Source organism: Conger conger, chromosome 11, assembly GCF_963514075.1.
Source record: "Conger conger chromosome 11, fConCon1.1, whole genome shotgun sequence".
NCBI classification, from domain to species: Eukaryota; Metazoa; Chordata; class Actinopteri; order Anguilliformes; family Congridae; genus Conger; species Conger conger.
Genome location: NC_083770.1, coordinates 35,449,488 through 35,468,634, shown reverse-complemented (window position 1 = coordinate 35,468,634; position 19,147 = coordinate 35,449,488). Strand labels below are relative to the sequence as shown.

At 41.6% G+C, this 19,147-nt stretch overlaps 1 protein-coding gene across 1 annotated transcript in view; it reads left to right on the top strand.

The window, feature by feature from the left end:
* Window positions 1-19,147, top strand: part of whrnb (whirlin b) — a 78,848-nt gene that overhangs the window by 23,264 nt on the left and 36,437 nt on the right. The window contains exons 2-3 of the mRNA XM_061261176.1: window positions 12,824-13,042; window positions 16,933-17,058. Of these exons, the coding sequence (XP_061117160.1) occupies window positions 12,824-13,042; window positions 16,933-17,058 (345 nt within the window). The remainder of the gene's footprint in view (window positions 1-12,823; window positions 13,043-16,932; window positions 17,059-19,147) is intronic.

Genomic DNA, 19,147 nt, shown 5'->3' with positions numbered 1-19,147 from the left:
TTAGAGTAGTGCTATTTTGTCAGCGATGTCTACCAGTTGCAGTAATGTTTGGCGCTTATTTGCTTAATGTGAGCAAGTTACAGTCTCAATGTTTTATGAAAGTTGTAATGACAGAGGTCTATGAGAATTCATGCGAACCGGACTTGGAAGTACCCTGTAAAGAAAGAAAGAGAAAAAAGGAAGAAAGACAAATAAATCATTGTTTTCAGTATTAATAGACACTTCAGTTGTGGCATGTGACTTACCCAATGATGCAATATCCAGAGGACTCGGCTGACAGGTGGTGCTGTGGGTCAGGTGGCACTGGAAAGTATGATTGATGTGTGAGGTGAAAATTGAGACTTGAAAAGGGTCGTTTGGACCAAGCCATCAATTTCATCCTGTTCCTACAGTACAGAGTAATGGGAAAACAGGCCAACATGCCCTATGCTGGGGATTTTCTGATGTTTTATATCGTCTTACTCAGGGATTATCTGGATATGTTTTCAATAACCAAAAGCACAAAAACATCATTATCGTGTGTGTGTGTGTGTGTGTGTGTGTGTGTGTTGTGTGGTCAGAAAGCCTGAGGGAATGTTCTCCAAACCCTGAGCTTTCATAAAACTGAACCTGTGATAGATCAGCCCCAGATCTGGGCTACACGGGTCTTCAGATGTCTTGCCTGGAAGCATATTTTCCCAGCTAGAGAATTACTACACTTTGATCACTTTGTGCCTGTATTTGCATTGTAAGCCTGGATAAAAGCATCTGCCAAATGCCAGTAAAGTAGGGAGTGAATTGCCAACACATCTTTCAGGCCAAGTCCCTGACCCAGGAGACCTGTATTAATGGTGGGTCAACCCATAGATGTAGATCAAGGGAGAATACATACCAAAACGTAAATCATAACCAGGTAAATCATACCCAAACCATAATTCATACCCAGGGTCTGGCCATTCAATTTAACACGTTTTGGTATCTGAGAGGTGTATGAATGAGAGCATATTTGGTGCAAATCTGCACACTCGTTTCTGCGCTTACAGTTAGCAGAACAATGGCTTATATTTTTCAACAGCTCTTTATTTCACAGCCCTTAGAAAAACAAGTGAAATTGTCATGACTTTAATTTTACTTTTCAGTTACATAGATTATTCTTCAAGATATTTTCTTTATTGAAAACAGACCTGTCTTCTTTGTCATTAAGGGTCCAATCATAACATCAACTTAAATCTAAAGAACAATACTCATTTTAATTTTAGTATGTGGACCTCATGCTACATAATTTCTACAATAAAATACCATTTTTTGGTACTGGTATTTCCATCTGAGAAAAAAAATCTTCCACATTAAAGAGGGATGATACTTTTTTTCTTGTAGAAGACCTAATTTCTCCATTGTTAAAGTGTGTTTCTGGGCCTTGCATTTTATGGGTAATCTGCAGGGAGATAGCCATCAGGGCACAGAATGTTCTGCAAGTGTCTACTTCAAGTGAAATCAACTTGTTTTTTCTGGGATAGAAGGAAGACTGAATGTGGAACGGAATGTAAAAATCGGTAGGTGTACAGTGGACTGCAGTTTGGTCAATCATAACTCCCTCATTGCTCAATCAAGCTGAAGTATTCAATTCAATTTTATTTGTCTAGTGCTTTTTTACAGAGATACTCACAAAGATGATTTACAGTAGAAATACACAAGAACTGGGCAACAAAACAGGCCTGACTATGCTGCAGGAAATTCATCCAAAGGCATTAAGCCCTTTGATTAGTGGGATCAGAGAAATACAGTTCTGTACAGATCTGTTTATACTCCTTTGATCACGTAATGGCATCAAAACACTAGTGATAAACAAAGTGTTAACAGTGATTTAACAGTGTGTGGTTTTTGCATCATGCTGATTGCATTGTTTATAACTACATCAAAAGCTGAAATGAATATCGGGCCCTTTCATAGCAGGACAGCATGCTAAAAGAGCATGCTTTCTCTGTATCTAAACAATGTCATCATCAGCATCATCATCATTATTACCGTCATCATCATCATCATCATCATCATCATCACCACAAGTCCTACATTAAGTGAGAGAACTATTGGAGATGGCTTTGAGGCATTGAGGGACAAGGTTGTTATTTCAGTTTTGGATGAGGGCCAGTTTGTAATCGTAAAAGACCTGGCTTTCTTTCTTGTAGTTTTCAGTTTCAACTGCTAGTTGTACCCTAGAGAAATGTACTTTATTTGAATTTCTTCAGTAAAGTATTAGACTATTTGGTATTCTTTTTCCAAATACGCAAACGTACATGTACAAGATTTTGGCTAGAATGTTTTTGCTGAACTATCTTCATGGAATAAGTTGCAAAAATGAGGCGGCAACTGAAATATTTTATCACACTAGATGAATTCCATTGGTTTTGTACTTATGGGCATTTACAGTGCATCCGGAAAGTATTCACAGCGCTTCACTTTTCCCACATTTTGTTATGTTACAGCCTCATTCCAAAATTGAATAAATAAATTTTTTTCCGCGAAATTCTACACACAACACCCCATAATGACAACATGAAAGAAGTTTTTTTGAAATTTTGGCAAATTTATTAAGAATAAAAAACTAAGAAATCACATGTACATAAGTATTCACAGCCTTTGCTCAACACGGTGTTGAAGCACCTTTGGCAGCATTTATAGCCTCAAGTCTTTTTGAATATGATGCCACAAGCTTGGCATACCGATCTTTGGGCATCTTTCGCCCATTCCTCTTTGCAGCACCTCTGAAGCTCCATCAGGTCGGATGGGGAGCGTCGGTGCACAGCCATTTTCAGATCTCTCCAGAGATGTTCAATCGGATTCAAGTCTGGGCTCTGGCTGGGCCACTCAAGGACATTCACAGAGTTGTCCTGAAGCCACTCCTTTGATATCTTGGCTGTGTGCTTTGGGCCGTTGTCCTGCTGAAAGATGAACCGTCGCCCCAGTCTGAGGTTAAGAGCGCTCTGGAGCAGGTTTTCATCCAGGATCTCTCTGTACATTGCTGCATTCATCTTTCCCTCAATCCTGACTAGTCTCCCAGTTCCTGCCGCTGAAAAACATCCCCACAGCATGATGCTGCCACCACCATGCTTCACTGTAGGGATGGTATTGGCCAGGTGATGAGCGGTGCCTGTTTTCCTCCAAACATGACGCCTGGCATTCATGCCAAAGAGTTCAATCTTTGTCTCATCAGACCAGAGAATTTTGTTTCTAATGGTCTGAGAGTCCTTCGGGTGCCTTTTGGCAAACTCCAGGCGGGCTGCCATGTGCCATCTGGCCACTCTACCATACAGGCCTGATTGTTGGATTGCTGCAGAGATGGTTGTCCTTCTGGAAGGTTCTCCTCTCTCCATAGAGGAACGCTGGAGCTCTGACAGAGTGACCATCGGGTTCTTGGTCACCTCCCTGACTAAGGCCCTTCTCCCCCGATCGCTCAGTTTAGACGGGCGGCCAGCTATAGGAAGAGTCTGGTGGTTCCGAACTTCTTCCATTTACGGATGATGGAGGCCACTGTGCTCATTGGGACCTTCAAAGCAGCAGACATTTTTCTGTACCCTTCCCCAGATTTGTGCCTTGAGACAATCCTGTCTCGGAGGTCTACAGACAATTCTTTTGACTTCATGCTTGGTTTGTGCTCCGACATGCACTGTCAACTGTGGGACCTTATATAGACAGGTGTGTGCCTTTCCAAATCATGTCCAATCAACTGAATTTCCACAGGTGGACTCCAATTTAGCTGTAGAAACATCTCAAGGTTGATCAGTGGAAACAGGATGTACCTGAGCTCAATTTTGAGCTTCATGGCAAAGGCTGTGAATACTTATGTACATGTGATTTCTTAGTTTTCTATTTTTAATAAATTCTAAAAATTTCAAAAAAACTTCTTTCATGTTGTCATTATGGGGTGTTGTGTGTAGAATTTTGAGGAAAAAAATGAATTTATTCCATTTTGGAATAAGGCTGTAACATAACAAAATGTGGGGAAAGTGAAGCGCTGTGAATACTTTCCGGATGCACTGTATATTGATTATATTTTGTGTTTTCCAGCTTTGTGAAATTGCCTTATTTTCCTTTTCTTTTAATTTTTGCATGCTGTCCTTTTGACCAACTTATTTTTAGTCTCAATGATATTATTCTGGTTTACGAAGGAAATAAGTAAAGTAAATAAGAATGGAAAAAAATACAAATTGTTAGTATGGCAAAAAAGGCATGCCTTGTGAGTAAGTTGCTCTGGATAAGTCCTCATGCATATAGGTGAATGAATAACCACACAACAGAACCACAGAAGGGCCCTAGAGCTGATTGTGTGAAAGATGAATGTGGTTTTGCGGTCGCTGATAACACCTGCACATGGGAGGTGTCTCGGCTCCAGTAAGTTTTCCAGACGGGCGACCTTGGAAACTGAGAGACAGGAGACCAGGCGGAGGCCAGGGGACTGTTACTCCATTCTGCCTTACCGTGCCCTCCGTTGCTCCATCATCCCTCACGGTTGAGCGGTCGGACGGTCGACAGCGGAAGGCTCGGCCGGTAACGGGTCTGATCGACAGTCTCACCGATGAAGCCGCGAGGACCGAGCCGCGGCCGTTTAAACCAGCGCGGCTCAACTCCACGTCCTGCGGGCCGCAGCGTCTGCAGGTATCTGCTTCAACCATGCGCTAAACAACCTGATCTCACTAATGAGCTTATTATCTGAACCAAGCAGGCAAAATCATTTGTGAAATCAAGTGGTGAAGCACGTGGTAAGAGCAAATACCTGCAGATGCTGCGGCCCGCAGGACGTGGAGTTGAGTAGCGCTGCTTTAATTGGTCCCTCGCCAGGGGCATGCATGGTGCCAAACAGACCCCAGAGCTTTTTCCAGTGTAGGGTTACGAGATGAAAATGACTTATTATGAGTGGATTATTAATAATATTACTATTAATAATATTATAATATATTCTAATATATTATTATTATTACTTTTTGAATTATTCTGCTGCTGACAGCATGGATCCCCCATCATTCCCTCTCACTCCGCATGGTGCTTACTGGTACACATCCATCAGTATTAGTGGGGACGCATTCATAAATAACCAAAGCTCCCTGTTCATCAGTCATCATTGACTAGCAGAGGAAGGGGAATATGAAAGGACAAATGAGATGGCTGTTTTGTTTCTGTTTTTTTTCAGCAACATTACGTGGAACTACTGCTAAGTTTTGAACCCGTGTGGTCATTGTGTGTGCGTGCATGTGATTGCATTTCTGTGAATATGTGTCTGAGTGTGTTTTTGTGTGTGCCTGTGTCTATACTTATGCATTTGCTTGTGGGTTTATATGGACATTTGTATGTGTGTGTGTGTGTCTGTGTACTGTTTTTTTTCTGATTGGAGTGTATCCTCGAGAGTTAGATGAGCTGTGCGGCTCCCAGACAAATAGCTCAGCTTATTGGCTGTGGGCGCCCGAGGCCTGTGGATCAATACTAAGGCCGAGAAAGGGCAGTCTGTCTGGATCAAAAAGCTTTTTAATTGGCTTAATTGGGCAAAAAGGCAGGTGCAGCTCAACCCATTGCACCCCATTTTAAATCCAGAAGCAGCCATCATGACTTACAAAGGTCACTGCATAATGTTTAAGTAAGTATATCAGTGCAGACATGTGCTGTACTTCCACTGTGCAGTGCAGTAGCACCCTAGACTCATACTGTGGTAAAATGACATTTACCGGATTTTCAGCTGTTATTAAAAAATAACTCCCCGGTTTGTAGCATGTAATTGTTGCTGGTGATGTCAGAATAAGGCCTTGTGGGTACAGCGTGATCAGAAGCTCAAAGCGGAGCACTGTTTATCCAGGGTTACCAAATGTGAAAAGATGAAAATCACACACTTCTCTCCATGAGATAACATTTTTGATTTGAAAATCACCAACATGTTTCGGCACTATGCCTTCCTCAGGGTGTCACACTCCGTACTGCTCTGTCATAACACTTTCACTTTCTACAAGTTGTTTTCCTGTCTCTTGTCTTCGTTTGCTTTCCGTAGTTCTGACATTCACCTGTTTCTTGTTACCTGATTCCCTGCAGCCGCACCTGTTCGTCATTTCAGTTAATTTGTTTGTATATATACCCATCTGTTTTCCTTGCTACTTTGCCAGATTGGAATGTGTTCCGAACGTTCTTTCCAGCATTTCTCTGCCTGCCTGTTTCATGTTTTGACCTAATTTGTGTACCCCGACTTCTGTTCATTGGATTGTCCTTCTGTTGTGTATTTAATTACCTGTTGCCGGGCTTTGATTGGACTTTTGGATTTCAACTTTTGGATCATGTTCTGTACTTTTGCCTGTGTGGACTGCCTTATCGGTTTTGGACATTACATTACATTGCATTACAAGGTATTTACAAGACACTCTTATCCAGAGCAACATACAACGACGATTGCTTGTGACCTCAACAACATACTGGATTATCTCTGCTATACCTGTTTGCCCAGGGTCTAATCGTTTGCCTACAAGGAGCTTGATTGCCTTCTTCATTCCTGTCTGCCTATATTCTGCCTGAATTTTCTGTTGCTGAATAAAGATACTTTTTCTGCCTACATCTGGGTTGTAACTGGTTCTTTGGTCCCGGCGCCTCTTTCAGGGTGAAGAGATCCATTGGTACCCAGGGTTGCCATCCACATACTGCACAGATGACAATTGTGTTGATGCTCCTCCTTACCATATTTATCCATATCAGACCAGATCACAGGGCCTGCAGTAACAGCCTGGAAGCTCTTTTCACTGTGGGCCTTTGTGACACTGTCACTAAATGTATACTGCAAAAATAATAATAGATAATGACAAAAACAAAACATCCATCATTATTCAATCTTTAGTCTCAGTGTGTATTGTGTGTGGGTGGAGCAGATACCTTTTATTTCCCAGATTTATGTACCTTACAAATACTTTCAGTCTCCTACCAGCTGTGCATTTGTGCATCTATTTGTGTACATTATGCGTGCCTGTATGTGTATGTGCATAATGCATTTGAGTGGGGGGGCAGGGGGTGGCACATTTCTGTGTCTGTTTGGAAGGAGTGTGTGTTGCATGTGTGTGCATGTACATGTCAAGTGTGTAAAGACCTGCAGACAGAAGGGCAGCAAGGTGTGTGCGCATTTGATGGATGTCATCGATTCACAAGACTTTATGACCTCAGGGAGAGACTGAGGTTTATTGCTGGGCTATTGTTGCCTTTATGTGACCTCCAGCTCAGCTTTGTGTTTATTTCACTTCATGTGGAGATCCTCATATGCTCAATGGGATAACTGTGTTCGATTGTCTGGTGCCTTCAATTGTTAGTCACTTTCATAGGATCGATCTGCCAGAAATAGGCATATGACAAACAGTAAGCGCTGTGACGCATTTTGTCTGCCGCTCTGTTATGCCAGTGTTTACATTGTCTGCACATTCAATGCATTCACTGAAGCTGCAGCAGAAATACTTCACTAATACTGCCCCGTCCTCGGAGTGTGAGTGTTTCGGTTGACTGAGTCGTCCCATCGGAAAGAGGCAGTGTGCCGTTAGTGCACAGTATGCCATGGCACCTGCAAGCCACCAGGAAATGAGAGGAGGATCCATTTGACCACAAATGGGCACCTTAAACTTTCCTGTACAACTATGGCGGTGTATTATCTTACTGTTCTACTGACTTCAGAGGAGGAAGAGAACAGCCATTTTGGTGGCCTCGCTGGGAAATGAAAGGTGTTGTTTGTCAGACCATTCATATACCCAGGCCAGAGGGATATCTGTACCACCACGGGGAGTGGGAGGGGAGATCAGAGGGTAATTCATCCAAAGGGACTATTGCCATTTCTTCCCCAGCCAAAATCTGAAGGCCAGTTTATACGGCAATGTACTGTACAATGTACAATATGACCGTTGCCACCTGTGATTATGGTTGGCATTTAGATTATCACATTTGATGGTCAGTTGCAACGACTTTTAGTTTATACTAGAATGATGGACGATTTGTTGTCCCATTACTGGCTGAATTGTCATGACAACCTTATTATATTACCTTCTCAATTGTAATTATCTTTAGTGAAATGTCATCAGCTAGCTTCCATGTCTTCAGCTCGCAATGACTCCACTTTAGTGATGTGTTCTTTAGTTTATATGAGTGACAGCATTCAAAATTAAAGTGAAGTGAAAATGTAATTTTGGTGGCAATGTAGCGATATCCATCGTCTGATCATACATCACCTAACAAGAAACTTTAGAGTGCGCTTGCTCGGTGGGTGGCGGGAAGGTGGGCGGCTGTTCCCAGATTGAGAGTATGGAGATGAACCTGCTAATAAATGATAAAAACCCATTAAGACGTAGGGTGCTTGTCCATTAGTCAGAGAGCAATTGATCTGTATGTCTTCCCAAGATGCAGCATCAGCTGGCATGACATTCTTGAAGGGCCTTTCCAAATATAGCATACGCACACACACACACACACTGCTATACATAAAATACCAAAGAACCATGTCATTTTTAATGTAACTTTGTAATGGATAACTTACCATTACTTTTCTGCATAATTATTTGTCCATCCTGGTCAAATGGGAGAGTCTTTGCATGTCATGGCATGTTTTCTACAATGAAACCAGATTCTGTGCCTAATATTGATCAAGGGCTACTATCCCATAATATGCTATCCTTTGTAGAGCCATTAATCTTAGAACCATTAGGTCAAGCATCCAAGATAATCTTTGTTACTAGGGTTTTGGAAAACTAGGCTCTGGGTAGCAATGACACAAACATTGTTCTCATTTGATTTTGTTAAACATCTATTTGTACTACATTACTATGCACTATTTTGAATTTGGCTAGGCGAGTGTGTCAGGCATTGTCAGATGCTTAGCTAGGTATCTAGTTAGCCAATTTGTAACATCCTCTAGCTATCATGTTAGCATTTGCTAGCTAGATTCTAGGTACACTGTTTTCACGTCAGTTGTTTAGCTTGTACTTCAGGCACAACTTGTTCATTTTTCTATCAGCCTCAGAAATGGCAGACACACAGAGAGTAAAACTGAATTCTGAATGTCAGATTTTTTTAATAACATGCTAATCTGGTGTTTTTGCATCTGAAAAGTACAAACATTGTGAGGCCGCCTCATTTCTGACCGGTTCAAAACATGCCATGTGACAAGTAGAACTAATCCGTTACAAAATACGAGTAGGTGAGGTGAACATAGATGGAACAGAGGGAAGGGGAATATAAAGCCGTTACTTACTCTAAATAGATAGCAGGTTTGTCGGGATGTATTTTGAGTCTCCTGAAAATACAGAAATTCCTCTTTCTGAAGCATCCCATGATGGAAATTGCATCAAAATAATAACATTGCATATATTTGAAATACTGCCCGTTCCTGCATGCAAATGTAGTATATCATATGTAGAGTACTTGCACAAGTATTTGCCTGTGTGTGTGTGTTTGTGAGGGAAATGATCTTTACAATTAGATTAGCCCACTGAATAAAGCCTGTAGACACAGGCTAATGTATCTGGTAGCACTCAGGTTAATGTGTTTGTTGGGTCATGTAGGTCATGTCTAATTGCAGTGCTATAACTATCTACAAGTTCATTAGCATGTCACAGCAATTGTACCTTCTGGTGCTGCAAATAGTCACATTTACTTGTGAACAAATAGCCATCACAGCCTTGCTGTTCTTTGTGCAAATTACAACTGCTTCCCTTTGCCATAATGCACACGTAGACCAGTTATTTTACCAAGGTGTCAACTTACTAGCATTCTCAACTTTCATTTTCAGTTTCCATTAGGCAAAACTGTGAATCTACTTTTATCCAGCTGTGGCGTTTTAGGCTAATTGAAAAATGTAGTTACTGTAAAGGTCTCTGTGTGACTTACACAGAACCTCTGTGCCTAATAATCTTGGTGCTAACACCAGTAACATGGCTTCCACTTGCTTAGCTACGGTTCTCACGGTAGAGCTTAAAAACAAGTTGCATTTAGAAGACCCTCTCTGGCCAGTATTCTTTAAAGCCCTGGTTTACTATCTTACCCAACAGGACTGCATTGATGTTGTACCTGAGATTTAATATCAATAGCAATTAGATTTCATTCTGGCACAGATATGGATATGACACATGCAAATAAAGAATGTGCCCATGTGCCCTACACATAAACCGCTCAGCAGTGGGAGAAATTTGTAAAGCCGCAAAACATGCTTTTAGACCGAATCAGGTGAGAAGTTAGACCGATTAGATCAGGTTAGACTCCACACTCCTCGAAGCACCCGAGAAATGAAAAAAGGGAAATAATCTCTGCTGCGCATTCTGCGCAGTCCCACAGCTTTCTCTGTATGGCTCAATCATGCTGTGATTAGAGATGGAGGCGGGGGCCTGCCAGATGGAACCCGTCATGGGCTGTGTAATCGGCCCTTCTTCATTACGGTAATGTGAACAAATAAATGCTGATGTCCATTTCGTGTGCGCCAGGCTTGCTTTTTATTCGTCCCCAGCCGACCGTTCCCAGCTCTGTGCCCTCCTCCTGCCAATAAAAGGGTCCTGATGAAGAACACATTTATACACTTTTTACATTAAAACTAATAACTTGACACAAGGTTGGAGTGTGTAATGTCATGGAGAGAGAGCAGCCTATTTGTTTCACAGTGACCAATGTCTTTTAGAAAGGCTGTGAGATATCTAATCCGATACCTAATTCATGCTGTGAAGTTCAACAGCACTTAATAAAAATACCACATGCTGTGAGGTTAAATATCTGTTTAAAAAAAGATGTTTCAAAACATAGCTTGAGCTGGTCAAATGGTGTCAAGATGAGATCTGGTATAAACTGGTCAACCAGCTAAACAATGTTGAGCTGGGAGCTGGTCTGAACTGGTCAACCAGCTAACAGCTGTTTCAGAACTTAGCTTGAGCTGTTTTTCCCATGCCTATCAGTTTTGGGGGGCCCTCCCCCCCCTCATCCTACATGTGCATTCCCTCAGTGGCACTGAAACAACTAGTCTCTTCTAATTAGCCGGTACCATAAGCGCAAACCTCACGCAGAGAGGCTCCATCCCGCAAAGCATAAAGCTATCTGAACAAGAGTGCACAACCTGCCCCTCCAACTGCCAGGAAATTGTCTTCGGTGGTGTGCGCTGAATTGTATTGAACTGTATTGCAAAGGGTATTGGCTGGAAAGATATTGAGAAGGGTCAGATGTTCTCTATGTCCTGTCATCCATTCAGTTATGGAGGTGGGCATGCCAGCATAGAAGTTGCAGCCTCATGTCTAGCAAAATTGTATTTATTTTCAAGTGAATTTGATTAACCTAAAGCTTGATGAAAACTCTTTTGAATTCCATTTAGAATATTTTGAGACGGGGTGTAATGGCATACCCCTTATCTGTTGTACCCCCAAGCCGACCCACTGCGCCCCTCATAGCAGAGGGTCTCTTTTCATGGAATTGGGTCTCTCACAGTCACTCAGAGTAGTGCCACCTCCTGGTCCAGGGGTGATCTTACAGTGCTTCAACTTCCTCAGGACTGAAAATCTGCTCTTGTGAGTTTCTGGGTTTCACCTCAGTCTACCGCGCACAGTCTGTTAACATCTAGCGCTGTCTGTGTTATTTTTCATTAGCAGCACAGTGACAGTGGCACTTTCATTTGATCTGCAGACACGATTCTGCATATCAGCTGTCCCAGGCCTCCGTTGGTTTTCATGTTCCGTGTGCCACGCAGGCATATTGTTTTAAAACAGCGCTCGATATTTCTGCCACTCGGGTTCGTAACTGAAACACAGGCCATTCATCACGCCAGTTACTTCACAAGCACTCAAGTGCCTCATGCACTCAAAGTATGCAGTGTTCCGGCCAGCGCACTCATTCCGCACACCAGAATACCAGGACATGTACTAAATCCGTGTACTCTTGTATAACAATCCTCCACTACTACTCCAGCAATTATTAGGCATACCACTAATGTGTGTGTTCTTTTTTAATTGTTTATTGCCTGATGAGTTTCATTGAGAAAAACACATGGAATTGTTTATTCACCGTGCCTTTCATTCAGTATTTGTTTCATTTGTTGATTTGTTCAATTTGTTCTTTCAGCTGACACTTTTTTCCAAAGCGACTTACAGTTGATTAGACTAAGCAGGGAGCAATGCAGGATTAAAGGCCTTGCTCAAGGGCCCAACAGTTGTGTGGATCTTATCGTGGCAACACTAGGGCTTGAACCACCAACTTCCGGCTCTCAGGCATGTAAAGTACCTTAGCCTCTAGGCTACAGGCTGCTGTTGAAGATTCAAGTTAAGTTTTTTTTCCAGAGAACAGCAGCCTCTTGTGGGATTCGTTTGTTTGCCACTGCTACACTGCCCACCATTTCCTCTGGCACACATGATAGTGCATTGTATCCTGGCTGCCATGCGTGTGAGGGTGTGCGTGTTTGTGTTTGTGTGAAACAGTGAAGAATTGTACATAGAAATAACAATTTATATTGCTTATTTATATTGCTGAAGGTGCTGTGTATTAATTTGTACTTGGTGCTATCTATATTGTACTTGGTGCTATCTATATTCATTTGTATTTGATGCTATCTTTTTTCCCAGAAATAAAAAAATAAATAACTTGTTGTTTAGCTGACACTTTTATCCAAAGTGATTTACAGTTGTTTAGACTAAGCAGGGGACAATCTCCCCCCGGAGAAATGCAGGGTTAAGGGCCCAACAGCTCAGTGGATCTTATCCTGGCTACACCAGGGCTTGAACCACCTACCTTTCAGTCACATACCTTACCCACTAGGCTACAGGCTGCCCTCCGTCCTTCTGTCAATTTTTAATTTCTCCTGGCATCCATCTCTTCCCCTCAGGTGCTGAAGGGGAGTAAAAAGCTCTCCATGTCGGTTCGCTCCGTTGGCCGGATCCCGGGCGGCTACATCACCAATCACGTGTACACCTGGGTGGACCCGCTGGGCCGCAGTGTGTCACCGCCCCCGGACCTGCCCGAGCACCGCAGCGGCACCGCCCACCGCTCCGACAGCCTGAGACGCAGCCACCTGCAGCTGCTGCAGGACGGAGACCAGAAGAAGGTGCGTCCAGGACGTTCAGTTCAGTCCAGTCCAGTCCAGTCCAGTCCAGTCCAGTCCTGTTCAGTTCAGTTCAGTTCAGTTCAGTTCAGTTCAAAAATGTTGTTCATCCCCAGGAGGAGAAGTACAGTATGTTGTATATGCTACTCGTTCTACCATTTGGTAGGCCACAACAACTAATATTAATAAGGATAACATGAGATCAGGGAGAAATGTTTGTGGCATGTATTTGGTTACGAACTTAGAACTGAGGATTATGATAAAGTAAACATGTAACACCAAGGGACGTGACAGAATCTCATAAGGGACAAACTTAGGCTGTCAATACACAACACATTAGTAATCCTTTATTTTAATAGGTAGTCATACAAATAGGTGGCACATATGCAGAAAATACAGGGACTTGAGAAAATGACAGGGACATGACGTACGCAAGGTAAACATGCTGCATCCTCACTCACTGATTAGGAATGGATGAAGAAGATTAGGTTATATTAGGTTGGTGCTAATCTCAACCAGAAAGCCAATGGGGCGAAAAGTGCATTATCATTTTACCGTGTAGATTTTGATAGCCACATTAAACATTATCTCTACTGCCATATTAGTGATAATTGTGGATGCATGATAATATCTGGGTCATATTTGTCTCAGCCTGATGTTAACTTCATGGCTGATATGATTATAGTATACTATTCACGCAGAAGAGAGGCAATATATTTGATGTACTGTTGATGCTATAAATTAAGTCAAAATGTTCTAATCAAATCTAATCATAGTAATCTGAAAATGTTTTCAGATTAAGTTATTTATTTATCATTTATCAATTTTACCTGTCAAAAGCAATGCTTTCCAAACACTTGCAGTAGCAGATTCTTAGACACTGTAGCTCCCTAGACTCATACTCTCTGTATCAGTAATAAACTCAGTAATAAAGCCAGAAATATTTTGTTATACATTTGGCTTACATGTAAGAGTTGAAATCTGAACTTTTGTACTTCTTGAATGTGGAAATGTGATAAAAGTTTGCATAATTGCAATGATTTAAAACTAGCTATTGAGATTGGCCAATATGGCCTGACAAATGGTTATTTTACTTTTTAAGTGAGAACACCTTATTTTTGTTCTGATTGATGGCCCATTACTGAGAGTATAGCAGGTTTTTTGTTGGGTAACATTTCTCATTCAAAAATTCTTATGTCTTCTTCTGTGACAAAAAAACTAACAAACTGGCCCCTGGAGAGTAATTAGTTCAGTGTGAAGACATTTTTAGAATTTAAAAGTACTGTCCAAAATATTATAATTGTCCAGGGTAGAATAATAGTTTTGACTTCAATAGGGAAATGTGCTTTTTGGCACCCATCCCCCCCCCCCCCCCACACACGCACTCCATTTAAATCTTACAATGTACAATTTATGCTTTCCCATTCACCAAGAAACTGCAGCTTGGGTATCAATAATTAGCCTTGTAGAGAGCTAATTCTTGCTAAAGTGTCACGCCCCATGGACCATGGTCCATAACCCCACCTGCGCCAGTGAGTCCTGTGGGGCACTGTTATCCTTGCCTTTCCCCAGGGAGAGAGGGCTTTCATCAGCAGGGTTTTCTCAGGTACATATGAGTCCTCCAGCCAAAGGGCTGCATAGCTCCAGTGGTGAGACTGCAGAGTGGGGTATCAGTGGCAGCTGCAGCATATGTTTCTGATTGACACGGATGCTAATCTGCTCCGAGGCAGAGGATGTTCCAGTGATTCATCGGTCATGCTAATGCTAGCAGCCGCTTTTGGGTGATGAAAATTGATTTAAAAAAAGAAATTGCAGCTTAAGCTAATCATTTAATGCAATTTTAGACTGTGAGCTTTGAGTCAGACTTTGAGCCTCACAAAATAAGAAATATGTTCAGTTTTCATGGAATTGTGTCTCGCTTATTTTTGTTTTTGTGCTTTATGAGAATATTTAAACAGTTCCAATACACCAGACAAGCTCAGTAAAGCATAGAAAAGTATTTGAATCCAAAACAATTACATATTGGACCTAGGTCTGCCTTAGGTTCTGTTATAGCTGCTGAACTGGGGGTGGCAGGGTGTATGTGGTTTGATCCCTTCTGCAGGAAAAGCCCAGAGAAATACATTTCTGCCATTGTGGGAACATCAGCTCTGTATCTGGGTGGGTTTTCCAGTAGTCATCCTATTTTATTAATGAAATGGAGGTAAGCCAGTGTAGTCTCCAGGGACTCACAGTATTAAGAGTACGGTCAGAGGATGAGAACAGGCCTTTCACTCAAATCCCACACCTCATCTTCTCCTGCATCTATTAGACATTAGATGAGATAAACTTTTATCTCATTTTATTTTCTTTATAGAGAAAACTAACATTTCATGAGAAGAAAAACAATTAATTTATTTTTTTCATGTAGGCGCCTCCGTATTTAAAGAGCACAATCTCCATCTTAAAATGATGGTGCAATTTTCCTTTCTAATGAAAGCTAGAAAAGATAAAGCACTTAATTTAAAGCTGAGGAAATCCTGCCACAATTATTCAAAGCACACAATTTCAGCCTCCATCAGATTTATAAGATTGCCATTTAACAAATGATCTTTATGATCCGATGTGTCCTTGATTTCTTGTTTTTCGCACACTATGCAATGCAGTTGGGTAGCTGCAATTTATTGTTTGTGGCACTAGGAAAGCAAATTTTATATTTTAACATGAATAATAAAATGACTCTAACTCAGTCTACTTATTTTTTAAATATTTTTTCTCTGTAATTACCCACACGCCTGTAGGGATGTTTTATGATTTGGTAAATAAAGCCTCAAACAAAATAACAGTTTGACTGATGATGGCAGTATGCCAGAAAGGGTTTTAATCTTTGCCCTTAATCAATTTGAATATTTTTAATGAATGTAATTACTCCTACTCTACTTCACACTTCTATTTTTAATCCGTGGGCTGAAATGCAATTCACCTCTTTTAAAAATGAATAATTGTCATACTTCAAGGTCCAGCATCAATGATTCTGTTCTGCGCCTCCATTTTCTTTTGACGGGGCACATCCACATCCACTCTTTTAAGCAGCTTATTGCAGATGTCTCCCAAATTGGAATTCCCAGTTGTGCTTGTACAGAATGCCTGAAGTGATTATTCAAGCACCTGTCAGCTTGGAAGCACAATGGCCAGACAGGAAGTTTGTCAGTGTTAAATTAACTCCTGATTAATTTTTTTTTTTCTGATAAAGTACATCCATTTTGGACTTGTTTTCAAGTTGATTGTATGCTAAGTTGGGGAATTTGTTGTGATGGAGCAGCAGACCACAGTTAGGCGTAGTTAGCATAGGGAGACTTCAGGTGACCGACTAGTCTGAGCAGTTGCTCTTCCTGTGATGAAATGCAGCCATACAGACTCCTCGGGCACTGCTGTAGCCAGGAATCCCCCATTCTGTGATATTAAGGGCCGCCCAATCAGGAATCTAATGCAGACCATGGGGTATGTCAAAACACATGCACTCAGCATTCCTACTCTTTTGTTAATGATTCTTTGGCATAATTTTACACAGTGACTTATTGCAGATTTTACACTAATCAGGGGCTAGTCTCACTGCTGTTAAATGTGTACAAGCAGGAGAGAGAGATGTGCCTACCAACCTGGAGTTAAGCAAGGAAAATAATCAAAATCAGTAAAACCTACTGTAGACACTCAGAGCTCCATATTAAATAAGGACATCACCTGTGCCTGTATTCAGCCAGTCCAGATGGCACAGTAATAAGCGGACCCACACAGCACCTGCTCTAGCTGCTGTCCGTGACCGAGGGGGACCAGTCTTTGAGTTGGTATAGGGGGACGGGTTATTCCCTCCCAGGCAGCTGTGCCATGACCTCTGTGTGCTGTCCTCTTTCCAGGTCAATCTGGTATTGGACGGCAGCCGTTCCTTGGGGCTGATGGTCCGGGGAGGGGCGGAGTACAATCTGGGCATCTATATCACCGGGGTGGACCCAGAGTCCGCTGCAGAGAGTGGGGGCTTGAAGGTAAGGCACCAGTCTGTCTGTCGGTTTGTCTGTCTGTCTTGCACTGCCTCTATGTCCCTCATTAGTGGTCTGCCTTCCCAAACTCCCTCAAACAACCTCACTCCCCCCCCCCCCCGCACACACACCAACCACATTGGTTGTTCTAGTAATGGCAAACACGTTTAATACATTTTCAAATACTGAATAACTGGTTTGTCTTTTCTGTTTTGGTATGGCATTTACAGCGAGGCAGGCCATAAGTGTACGCTTGGACTGTATATATACTCAGTGACCACTTTAATGGGTATTTATTAGCCTTATGTTTTAGACATATTGGTCGTCTGCAGCTGTAGCCCATCCACTTAAAGGTTTGACCATTCTCTTCTGCATACCACTGTTGTCACACAAGGTTATTTGAGTTACTGTTGTCATCCTGCCAGCTTGAACTATGACCTAATGACCTCTCACATGAATAAGACGTTTTCGGAATAACAGGACGAATAAGACAGAACTGCCACTCACTGGATGTTTTGTTTGAATGTTGTGCTTGAAATTCCCAGGGGATCAGCAGTTTCTCAAACCAACAATCTTGCCATGGTCAAAGTCACTTAGATCACATTTCTTCCCCATTCTGATGATTGGTCGGAACATCTTGACCATGTCTGCATGCTTTTATGTATCAAGTTACTAGCACATGATTGGCTGATTACTGTAGATATTTGCATTGACGTGCTGGTGTACAGGTCTACATAGTAAAGTGGTCACTGAGTGTATATTTTCCTATGTCAGTTTCCTACTAATACTGCAGCAGTGGGACTTTTTTGAAAGATGCAGTTGCTGCTGCCAAGATAACCTGAAGTCGAATAAACAGAACTCCATCATTGTGTTCACTTGGAAATCTCTCAATATTTGTGTCCAGCCAAAGTTAAATATCCTACTTACTCTAACTACTGCCAAGAAAACAATACTCCTTAATTGGAAATTCCGAGGCAAAGAGACAAACGCTCCACAGGACAAAGGTTAAATCTACATCTCATTATAAAAAACAACAACCTCTCTGAGAAGCCAGAAATCAACCATGCAATGGAAGTTGGTTCACACACATACACACACACACATGCATGCACACACACCTCCTAAAACCATGCCACTCATTGGCCTAAGCACTACAAAAATCATCTTTAACAACCCTAATTACTTATCACAATACTAACAAAGGCTATTATAATGTTTTACTGGTGTAATCCACCTATTATCCTTCAGGTGAACATTGAATTAATTACAATATTTTTCTCCTGCTTAAAAGCATTGTTTTGGAAACAGAAGTCACTTTTTCAGAGCGTTTAACACAACTCTCTGAACAGAATCACTTGCAAAACGCTCAAACACTCAAAATATCAAACCCCTGCCACACAATGAAATAAGTGAATCAAAGCAGAATCATTTGTTACCTAATGAAAAGTGCTGAGCACATGCTGTTTTTCATATCCCTCTCTGTGGTCTCTCTAATGGTGATGCAGTATTATAATATGGAAGTATTTGTAAACGGCACGAGCTGCAGTCATTTTCACTTTACTGTAAATAACAGGAAAAAACTGAAAACAATTTTCATGGAATAAAAATGCTTTCAAAAAGCAATTCACAGTAGTTCTTCATACAAAGAAACTAAAGTAATTAAGTAAATACATAAAGCCAAGTATTTTGCTGTTAGTGTGAAATAAGGCAGTATACGATATACAGAATAAACCAATACACAAGGAAGGCTATTCGTTCAGTGTTGTAAGGCCCAACGGTGAGGATGTGTGAGATGACACCATCTCGGAAGATAGATGGGACAGACATGGGGACATTTTCTCCCCGCTGTCCTGGCACACTGACGATGTTCCTTCCAAAGTCTTTGGACTTTGGACAAGTTGAAGCCTGCTTCATCAACAATGAAGACATGAGGTACAACTTCATTATTCTCTCAGCCCAAGCAATATATTGTTAACTGTGTATTCTGAAAGTAAAGTAAGGCCCTCAGCTGCAGTACGATATAAAGAAAGATCGGATGCACATACTGTACCAGCCCCGGATCTCATTCACTCTGTTGCTGTTCCATTTTACAAGT